Genomic DNA, 12,107 nt, shown 5'->3' on the forward strand with positions numbered 1-12,107 from the left:
CCGGCTGGTGAGAAGCCATATGGGTGTGATGAAGCTATTCAGAGAAATGATCATTTCTCTATAGCGGTCACCCTGCTATGGAAGGGTTTGGTCACCCTGCCATAGCAGTCACTGTCAGTTCACCCTACACTACACTACGGTCACCCTGACACTTCACACTTTCCCTACAGAAACTAAATTTTTGAAGCTAACTTAAATGTAAAGGAGCACTCTAACTACACTAGATATCCCTTTCCTCACACTAAAAATAGCTAAATGACACTTTTAAAGTAAAATTAACAGAACTGCTTCCACTCTCTTCCATGTCCAGTATAACAATGCTAGGAATATGGCGGGGGCGATCTTATATACTGGGGGGCGTATTCACTAATGATTGGTCTAGGGACCCCCTAGTCACTCCAATCACATTCCTATCATTCTCCTGCCCCCTCAATTGGCTTTTGCTAATGGTTCTGATCCAATCACGGGCTTTTAAAGCCCATTTCCTGAAGCATTGCATTTTGGGCGGTTCTGGTTGCCGAATTCCGAACTTTTTGGGCAAAAAGTTCTAAATTCGGCCGAACCTCGAACACCCAATGTTCGGGCCGAACCGATAATCGACCCGAACCGTTCGATCATCCCTAATCAGGAGGGGGATGTGCTCATGTGTGTATAAATTGAGTGTGAAACTGTTCAATAAATTGAGAAGATTCCAGTACAAGCTAACTTGTCGGCTAGCTTTGTATGTAGGGCGGCTGGAAAATCTGATCTCTATGTTCACGACTAAGAGGAAACCGTATACTGATGGAAGTCCACAAGTACAGTGTGGGTTGTGGTTCCATTACAGGTATCAATTATTTTATTACTTGACAAATACAGAAAAAAGCATGAAGGAACAACAACTATGACTTCATCCGTACTTTATATACAATTCAGAATAATTGCACAGAGATCAGAAAAGTCACACAGCGTTCCTCAGATCAGTGTGGTCACACAGTGTTCCTCAGATCAGTGCGTTCACACAGTGTTCCTCAGATCAGTGCGGTCACACAGCGTTCCTCAGATCAGTGCAGTCACACAGCGTTCCTCAGATCAGTGCGGTCACACAGTGTTCCTCAGATCAGTGCGGTCACACAGCGTTCCTCAGATCAGTGCGGTCACACAGCGTTCCTCAGATCAGTGCGGTCACACAGTGATCCTCAGATCAGTGCGGTCACACAGCGTTCCTCAGATCAGTGCGGTCACACAGTGTTCCTCAGATCAGTGCGGTCACACAGTGTTCCTCAGATCAGTGCGGTCACACAGTGTTCCTCAGATCAGTGCGGTCACACAGCGTTCCTCAGATCAGTGCAGTCACACAGCGTTCCTCAGATCAGTACGGTCACACAGTGTTCCTCAGATCAGTGCGGTCACACAGTGTTCCTCAGATCAGTGCGGTCACACAGCGTTCCTCAGATCAGTGCGGTCACACAGCGTTCCTCAGATCAGTGCGGTCACACAGCGTTCCTCAGATCAGTGCGGTCACACAGTGTTCCTCAGATCAGTGTGGTCACACAGCGTTCCTCAGATCAGTGCGGTCACACAGCGTTCCTCTCACAGATGTAGTTCAGGTCGGTATAACAGTTCTCCAGTGTCAGATGAGATCCAAGCTTGGCACAGCTTCCAGTCCCTTCAGTGACAGTTCTAGACGGGAGACAAAATCTGGTGAGAGAATTCCCAGTCATTGTAGATGAGCAGTAATGGATGGGGGGGAGATAGAGGAGACCATTGGGCACAATACCTCCAGGGGCCTCTACTTATGTAGTTGGGTTGGTGCACACACCGGCTGCTACCTAAGAGTGTCTGGTGATGAGGAATCATGGAGGACATTGTACAGATATAAGATATCCAGAACCATTACAAGTGAGTGACAGAGAGATAGGAGTGCAGCCATAAGAGGACTGCTATAGGGGATCTTTTTTTAAGAAAGTGACTATAAGAGTGCAGCCATAAGAGGTTTGTCAAAGTGGGGTACCATGGGAGATTTTATACCCCCACTTATTTATAATCAGTGGCGGCCGGTCGATAGGGGGCGTAGGGGCGCCGCCCCCCAGAAAAAACCAAGAAGAAAAAAAAAGATTAAAAAAAAATGTCTATTTTTCGCCCACTATGGGCTCCGGACTTAGTGCTGGGTATGGGGGGGGGTGGGGTTTTGCCTCCCACGTGAGGCAGACAGAGGCACCGATTGGCGGCCTTCTGGGGGTCATTGGGGCGCAGAGCAATGCGCCCCGACACTCCCCACTTTCCTGGACTCCTGGCTGTGATTGGTCCAGACTCCAGCCTGGACCAATCACAGGAGGACATCCCAGGACGTGACGTGTGGGGGCGGTGCACCGCCCCAGCGTCGTGGCGTGATCACCTTCCGCTCCCAGTACTTCCCGCCCGGCTGAGAGAGAGGAGAGCGAGAGCGCGTGAGGACTCTGTGGAAGAAAAGCTTGTTCATCCGCAGAAGAAGTCTACAGGAGTGACCACGGACCACCTGACCTGGCTGACAGACTCGACGAGTCCCTTGGCACTCTCCTCTTCTCCACCCGGCCCCCCTCCGCAGTGTCGATATCGGGTTCCAGCTTCCAGCTGTAAGAAAACAGTCCACAGACTCCGCAGAGTCAGCCCAGAGACGCTACTCCAGAGTCCCACAGGCCGCAGACAGACCCGCAGCAGCAGTGAGACTGAGCCGCCAAGCCGGTAAGCGATGCCTCGCAGGGGGGGGTGAACGGGCCGGCCTGCACACTGTCACAGTCTGGTGCCTTGAAGGGGGCACGCACGCACGCTGGTCTCTCTCTGCGTTGATGGGGGGGGGGGGGGCGTGTTACATGCCTGTGACATGCCTGTACCTGTGTACAATGACATGTGCCATGACCTTACCATCACCTGTGCCATGCCTATTCCATCACCTGTGCCATGCCTGTACCATCTGTGCAATGCCTATTCCATCACCTGTGCCATGCCTTTACCATCTGTGCCATGCCTTTTCCATCACCTGTGCCATGCCTGTACCATCTGTGCCATGCCTATTTCATCACCTGTGCCATGCCTATTCCATCACCCGTGCCATGCCTATTCCATCACATGTGCCATGCCTGTACCATCTGTGCCATGCCTATTCCATCACCTGTGCCATGCCTATTCCATCACCTGTGCCATGCCTGTACCATCTGTGCCATGCCTATTCCATCACCTGTGCCATGCCTGTACCACCTGTGCCATGCCTATTCCATCACCTGTGCCATGCCTATTCCATCACCTGTGCCATGCCTATTCCATCACCTGTGCCATGCCTATTCCATCACATGTGCCATGCCTGTACCATCTGTGCCATGCCTATTCCATCACCTGTGCGATGCCTATTCCATCACCTGTACCATGCCTGTACCATCTGTGCCATGCCTATTCCATCACCTGTGCCATGCCTGTACCATCTGTGCCATGCCTATTTCATCACCTGTGCCATGCCTATTCCATCACCTGTGCCATGCCTATTCCATCACATGTGCCATGCCTGTACCATCTGTGCCATGCCTATTCCATCACCTGTGCCATGCCTGTGCCATCACCTGTGCCATGCCTGTACCATCTGTGCCATGCCTATTCCATCACCTGTGCCATGCCTATTCCATCACCTGTGCCATGCCTGTACCATCTGTGCCATGCCTATTCCATCACCTGTGCCATGCCTATTCCCTCACCTGTGCCATGCCTGTACCATCTGTGCCATGCCTATTCCATCACCTGTGCCATGACCTTACCATCACCTGTCCCATGCCAATACCATCACCTGTGCCATGCCAATACCATCACCTGTGCCATGCCAATACCATCACCTGTGCCATGCCTGTACCATCACCTGTGCAATGCCTGTACCATCTGTGCCATGCCTATTCCATCACCTGTGCCATGCCTATTCCATCACCTGTGCCATGCCTTTACCATCTGTGCCATGCCTTTTCCATCACCTGTGCCATGCCTGTACCATCTGTGCCATGCCTATTTCATCACCTGTGCCATGCCTATTCCATCACCCGTGCCATGCCTATTCCATCACATGTGCCATGCCTGTACCATCTGTGCCATGCCTATTTCATCACCTGTGCGATGCCTATTCCATCACCTGTACCATGCCTGTACCATCTGTGCCATGCCTATTCCATCACCTGTGCCATGCCTGTACCATCTGTGCCATGCCTATTTCATCACCTGTGCCATGCCTATTCCATCACCTGTGCCATGCCTATTCCATCACATGTGCCATGCCTGTACCATCTGTGCCATGCCTATTTCATCACCTGTGCGATGCCTATTCCATCACCTGTACCATGCCTGTACCATCTGTGCCATGCCTATTCCATCACCTGTGCCATGCCTGTACCATCTGTGCCATGCCTATTTCATCACCTGTGCCATGCCTATTCCATCACCTGTGCCATGCCTATTCCATCACATGTGCCATGCCTGTACCATCTGTGCCATGCCTATTCCATCACCTGTGCCATGCCTGTTCCATCACCTGTGCCATGCCTGTACCATCTGTGCCATGCCTATTCCATCACCTGTGCCATGCCTATTCCATCACCTGTGCCATGCCTGTACCATCTGTGCCATGCCTATTCCATCACCTGTGCCATGCCTATTCCCTCACCTGTGCCATGCCTGTACCATCTGTGCCATGCCTATTCCATCACCTGTGCCATGACCTTACCATCACCTGTCCCTTCCCTCTTCCATCACCTGTGCCATGCCAATACCATCACCTGTGCCATGCCAATACCATCACCTGTGCCATGCCTGTACCATCACCTGTGCAATGCCTGTACCATCTGTGCCATGCCTATTCCATCACCTGTGCCATGCCTATTCCATCACCTGTGCCATGCCTGTACCATCTGTGCCATGCCTTTTCCATCACCTGTGCCATGCCTGTACCATCTGTGCCATGCCTATTTCATCACCTGTGCCATGCCTATTCCATCACCCGTGCCATGCCTATTCCATCACATGTGCCATGCCTGTACCATCTGTGCCATGCCTATTCCATCACCTGTGCCATGCCTATTCCATCACCTGTGCCATGCCTGTACCATCTGTGCCATGCCTATTCCATCACCTGTGCCATGCCTGTACCACCTGTGCCATGCCTATTTCATCACCTGTGCCATGCCTATTCCATCACCTGTGCCATGCCTATTCCATCACCTGTGCCATGCCTAGTCCATCACATGTGCCATGCCTGTACCATCTGTGCCATGCCTATTTCATCACCTGTGCCATGACCTTACCATCACCTGTGCCATGCCTATTCCATCACCTGTGCCATGCCAATACCATCACCTGTGCCATGCAAATACCATCACCTGTGCCATGCCTGTACCATCACCTGTGCCATGCCTGTATCACCTTTGCCATGCCTATTCCATCACCTGTGTCATGCCTGTACCATCTGTGCCATGCCTATTCCATCACCTGTGCCATGACCTTACCATCACCTGTGCCATGCCTGTACCATCACCTGTTCCATGCCTGTACCATCTGTGCCATGCCTATTCCATTACCTGTGCCATGCCTGTACCATCTGTGCCATGCCTATTCCATCACCTGTGCCATTCCTATTCCATCACCTGTGCCATGCCTGTACCATCACCTGTGCCATGCCTGTACCATCTGTGCCATGCCTATTCCATTACCTGTGCCATGCCTGTACCATCTGTGCCATGCCTATTCCATCACCTGTGCCATTCCTATTCCATCACCTGTGCCATGCCTATTCCATCACCTGTGCCATGCCTGTACCATCTGTGCCATGCCTATTCCATCACCTGTGCCATGACCTTACCATCACCTGTGCCATGCCTGTACCATCACCTGTGTCATGCCTGTACCATCTGTGCCATGCCTGTACCATCACCTGTGCCATTCCTATACCATCTGTGCCATGCCTGTACCATCACCTGTGCCATGCCTGTACCATCACCTGTGCCATGCCTGTACCATCACCTGTGCCATGCCTGTACCATGACCTATGACATGCCTGTACCATGACCTGTGACATGCCTATACCATCACCTGTGCCATGCCTGTACCATGACCTGTGACATGCCTATACCATCATCTGTGCCATGCCTATACCATCATCTGTGCCATGCCTGTACCATGACCTGTGCCATGCCCTTACCATGACCTGTGCCATGCCCTTACCATCTCCTGTACCTTGACCTGTGACATGCCTGTACCATCACCTATGCCATGCCTGTACCATCACCTGTGACATGCCTGTACCATCACCTGTGCCATGCCTATACCATCATCTGTGCCATGCCTGTACCATCACCTGTGACATGCCTATACCATCTGTGCCATGCCTGTACCATCACCTGTGCCATGCCTGTACCATCTGTGCCATGCCTGTACCATGACCTCAAAGTCACATTTTTTGCCGCAAAGCAATACCTATTACATTTTTCTTTTTGCGCCCCCCCCCCCCCCAAAATTTTGAGCACCAGCCGCCACTATTTATACTTACATCTTAAATCTGTTCTGTTTGCATTGTGTGTGAAAATCTTTGTAGAGGAAGAGGATAGAGGAGGAAGCATGACATACTACAGAGATGTGTGTATCTAATGATGAAGAGAAAAAAAGTCCTGTGATACTTACTCCATGCTGCCATCTGTCCATTTTCCTCTCCACACTCCACCATAGAAGTTATATTGGATTAATCCGACCCAGAATTCCTTTCCTGTGATGGTCACCAGTCTCTGGATAACACAATACACAACACATTATTCACCTTATTCCTATCACCTTCCTGGAGGTCTCCTAAGAAACACCAACTACTGTCCACCCCCCACCCAACCCGGAGATCCCGACACTGACCCGTATGGTCTCCTCCTTCACCTGGGCCAGTCTGGAGTCACGTTCTGCACAATCTTTTCTACTAAGTGGACGTGACTTCTTGCTCTCAGAGAGCAAATAACATTTATCATTGATGGTGATCCAGAGATCCGGACATCTAGGAGACCGTCCTGTAATATGGAATAATAGAGACAGTCAGTAATGATAGAGAGACAGCCGGACACAGGAGAGACCGTCCTGTAATATGGAATAATAGAGACAGTCAGTAATGATGAAGAGACAGCCGGATACAGGAGAGACCGTCCTGTAATATGGAATAATAGAGACAGTCAGTGATGATGAAGAGACAGCCGGACACAGGAGAGACCGTCCTGTAATATGGAATAATAGAGACAGTCAGTAATGATGAAGAGACAGCCGGACACAGGAGAGACGGTCCTGTAATATGAAATAATAGAGACAGTAAGTAATGAGGAAGAGACAGCCGGACACAGGAAAGACTGTCCTGTAATATGGAAAAATAGAGACAGTCAGTAATGATGAAGAGACAGCCGGACACAGGAGAGAACGTCCTGTAATATGGAATAATAGAGACAGTCAGTAATGATAAAGAGACAGCCGGACACAGGAGAGACCGTCCTGTAATATGGAATAATAGAGACAGTCAGTAATGATGGAGAGATGGTTTTATTACCTTGTTGGGTTGGATCTCTCTGGAGGAAGATTTGCTCACATTGGTCACATTGTTGGCTTCTGTTTATTGGCAGATCTGTTATCCGTTCTTCCTCTGACACACACAGAAGGGATCTGTTATCGGTGTTGTCTCTCCTGACTTCTCTCTCTCTTCCTGTGATACACATTCATCATTAAAAACAACTCCTGACAAGCAGTAAAGGCATCCAGTTATAAAGTGTAGGGATGATTGAACGGTTCGGGTCGACCATCAGTTCGACCCGAACATTGGGTGTTCGAAATTCGGCAACCAGAACCAACCAAAATGGGACAGGAAATGGGCTTTAAAAGCCTGTGATTGGACCAGAACCATTATTAAAAGCCGAATGAGGGGGCAGGAGAATGCTAGGAATGTGATTGGAGTGACTAGGGGGTCCAGAGGCCAATCATTAGTGAATACGCCCCCCAGTATATAAAATAGCCCCACCAAATTCCTAGCATTGTAATACAGGACATGGAAGAGAGTGGAAGCAGTTCTGTTACTTCTGCTTCAAAAGTGTCATTTAGCAATTATTAGTGTGAGGAAAGGGATATCTAGTGTAATTAGGGTGCTATTTTCTACTTTAGTTAGATTCAAAAATCTAGTTTCTGTAGGGAAAGTGTTAAGTGCCAGGGTGACCGTAGTGTAGTGTAGGATGAACTGACTCTGACTGCTATGGCAGGGTGACCAAACCCTTCCATGTCAGGGTGACCGCTTTAGAGAAAAGATCGTTTCTCTTAGGTCACTTATAAAACAGCGATATGGCTTCTCGCCGGTCACCCTGCTTTTTGCTGCAGGCGTTTATAGGGCTTTTTTGAGGACATGTTTGGAGTCGGGCATGACATCTGAACTTCTGTATAGGGGTATATATATACATACACATGTATGTATATATACACCTACACATATATAGGTGTGAAAGTAGCAGAACACTATGCTTGCGCTAATGAAATAATTAACAGGCATATGGCTCCGCTCCTATTACACCTATATATGTGTAAGTGTACATATACATATAAGTGTGTGTGTATATATACCCTTATACAGAAGTTCAGATGTTTTCCCTGCCTCCAAAGACCCCCAAAAAATGCCCAAAAAAACGCCTGCGCCAAAAAAAAACGCCCAGGTGTATTATTGCAGACGTTTTTTTTGGGCATTTTTTTGGGGGTCTTTGGAGGCAGGCAAAACATCTGAATTTCTGTATAGGGGTATATATATATACACAAACACTTATATGTATTTTACACATACACATATATAGGTTTTATAGGAGCAGAGCCATATGCCTGTTAATTATTTCATTAGCGCAAGCATAGTGTTCTGCTACTTTCACACCTATGTATGTTTAGGTGTATATATATACATACATGTGTGTGTATATATACCCCTATACAGAAGTTCAGATGTCATGCCTGCCTCCAAAGACCCCAAAAAAATGCCCCAAAAAAAAGCCTGCAATAACACACCTGGGCGTTTTTTTTTGGCGCAGGCGTTTTTTTGGGGTCTTTGGAGGCAGGCAAAACATCTAAACTTCTGTATAGGGGTATATATACACAAACACTTATATGTATTTATACACATACACATATATAGGTGTGATAGGAGCGGAGCCATATGCCTGTTAATTATTTAATTAGCGCAAGTATAGTGTTCTGCTACTTTCACACCTATATATGTGTATGTGTGTGTGTATATATATACCCCTACACAGAAGTACATATGTTTTGCCTGCCTCCAATAACCCCCAAAAAATGCCCAAAAAACCGCTTGGTACAAAACTGGCAAGGTGTGAAAATAGTGGAGCCATATCCCTGTTCTATAAGTGTTCTAATACAAACAACCTTTTTTTTTCTGGTTCTGGACATGATACAGAGCTGAAACTTCACAGGTACACCTTTTAGACCCCCAGACACTAAATCCAAAGAAATCTCTTTTTTTTTTTTTTTTTCAATAATTGGCTCTCTATCAAAACTGACAATTTTTAATAACTTTTTTTTGTGTGATTAATAGTCCCTGGGGCATGACCCAGAACCCTAGGCACTTTTTAGGGGCATTTATTGGGTTTTAGGGCTTCAAAATGGTGTTTTTTGATTCCAGAAGTTCGGGTCCCATTGATTTCAATGGGGTTCAGAAATCCGGGCAGAACTTTCTGGAAGTTCAGGTGTTCTGGTCGAACCGAACTTTTGAAAAGTTTGATCATCCCTAATAAAGTGCAGACGGGACTGCAGCCTCTTGCTGGTCTCCCATGTATGATACTTTCTATACAGGTATTTTTCTAGAGAACTGTTACTCCTCTGATGATATAAAATGGTGCACAGTGGGGATTGGTCATTATTCCTGGTGCTGGTCTGATAACACGACCCCAGGAGACAAAACTGCAAGCAGACTCGGCTTATATTGGCCGTGACCCATCCAAAATATCCACAAGATAAGAGACCCATCCATTCAGGGAAAATATGGTCTCCAAAACAGGGACAACTGGAAATAATCACACCTGGAACCAGCTGTAAGATAAAGTATTACTAGGAAGAGCTATGAACACCTACAAGTCACCGACCTTCCTGGGTAGACTTGTCTTATACAAGTCAGAACCTCTGTACCAATTGTAACTGTTAATCTATTTAATGTGTACAATCAGCCCCACCCCTGAGGAGTCTTTTACCTGATACTCTGAGAAATATCAGCATTGACTGTAGAATGACACACGTCAACAACAACCCCATGAGCAGTGCAGGGACCACACAATGGTAGCGGGATGCTCCATGGGCCACATGCTTTCTTCTGGATGATTTAAAGGCCACATGCTTAGAGATAAATGTTGTAGGAATATTGCTAGAAGATTCTGGGGCTGCATTTTCATACACAGATGATTCCCGGTCAATATGCTCATAAATAGGTGCTGTAGGGATCACATTCGGATAGCTGGATCCAGGAACCGCAACCTCACAGTCATATCCTAGAAATACAGAGGACATAAAGATGAAGGATGATTATAGGAAGATAGGTGCACATAAGCGGAACACCAAGAGGTCAAAGTCCAAAATTATGCATTCTACTAAAATTGTTTCCTCAAGATCAGTAGGTGCAGCCAAAGTGTTTGTGGGGCCCATAATTGCCCCATTCTTCAGGGATGTGCAGATTGGATCATGGCATTTGGTATGGATGAGGGTGATTGGGCTGGGTAAGGACATTTGGGTTGTCTCAGTTAGGTAAACATATTTAGGCCTGGTAAAAAATATTTGGACTGGGTGTAAACATTTGGGTCCAGTTGGGGTGATTAAGTTGGTTGAGGATTTAAATCTTGGATGAGGGATTTGATGAGGATTGTGGATTGTATAAGGGCCTTTTTGTTTATTGGGGGGTTTGGTTTTGGAACAGCTTTTGGTTGGGTGAGGGGGGGTAATAAAATATTTAGATTCTGTGAGGATATTTGGGTTTGGTGAGAGTGTTCTGTAGGATGAAGGAATTTTGGTTGAGGTGATGCGTTTGTAGTAGAGGAAGGTGTTTGGTGTGGGTAAAGGTTGTGGGTTAAGTCAAGGGTTAGGAATGAGTGAGATTTGTGTTGGTTTGTGGATTTTGATTGATCAATAGGTTAATGAGGGTGTTTGAGTTGGGGGACGATATATGGGATGGATGAGGGTCATTGGAATGGGTGAAGATGTTATGAGGGTTAAGGATATTTAGGTTGGAGAGGATGTTTAGATTGTGTTAAGGGTTTAGAATGAGTGATGGATGTGGGTCGGATAAGACATTTGGCTTAAGGGTATTTTTGATTGGGTTAGGGTGTAAAAAGGTGTTTGTATTAAGTGCGATAAAATTGGCTGGATGAGGGCATTTCGGGTTGGAGAAGGTGTTTGGGTTGGGTGAAAGGTTTAGAACGATTGAGGGGTGTTAGTTGGATGAGAGTGGGTTGGATAAGAGATTTGGTGTGGGATTGGGGTTTTGGCTTTTCGTCTCTCTGACTTGGAAGTAATGAGGGTGTTTGGATTGGAGGATGGTGCTTGGATCAGTTCACAAGTCTAATAAATCTTCCTAGACAGAAATGCATCCATGTCACCAGTGTTCTTCCTTCTATTGGGAGGAAACGGTTCAGTCTCAAGACACTCATGAAGACACGTGGCCACTTAATGAAGTTGGACGAGAAAAGGTTCAACCTTAAACTACGTAAGGTTTTTTTCTTTAATATCTTCATGCTGAAGTAACACAAATATGAGGCCCCACGGAAGTGGGCTTTTTTCCATGGGGCTGCATATATGCGTATCTACCTTTGTGCTGGGAGTGCGCCACACAGTGAGTTCCCAGCACAGAGATTGGGTCTTCATGAGAGCCCTGGGCCTTGTACTAACAATCGAGATTCAGAACTCCCGATCCTGGGTCACCTAATCTCTGTGGTAGCCTCTGATTGGCTACCTCAGTGATCAGTCAGTGTGAAGCCCCCCCCCCCCCCCCCGTGTCTTTCTCTCTCTCTCTCTCTCTTTCTCTCCCTCTTTCTTTCTCTCTCTTTCTCTCTCTCTCTTTCTCTCTCTCCCTCTTT

The 12,107-nt window shown here is 47.4% G+C and overlaps 1 protein-coding gene across 1 annotated transcript in view; it reads right to left on the bottom strand.

Annotated features, from left to right (window-relative positions):
* LOC309545007 (C-type lectin domain family 12 member B-like) overlaps positions 1–12,107 on the bottom strand; it is a gene marked incomplete at both ends in the record, with an annotated part of 179,987 nt that overhangs the window by 96,027 nt on the left and 71,853 nt on the right. The window contains 2 exons of the mRNA XM_082244080.1: positions 7,556–7,708; positions 10,236–10,529. Coding sequence (XP_082100206.1) covers positions 7,556–7,708; positions 10,236–10,529 — 447 coding nt within the window. The remainder of the gene's footprint in view (positions 1–7,555; positions 7,709–10,235; positions 10,530–12,107) is intronic.

This window comes from Pelophylax lessonae, assembly GCF_965119305.1.
Source record: "Pelophylax lessonae genome assembly, chromosome: 1".
NCBI lineage: Eukaryota > Metazoa > Chordata > Amphibia > Anura > Ranidae > Pelophylax > Pelophylax lessonae.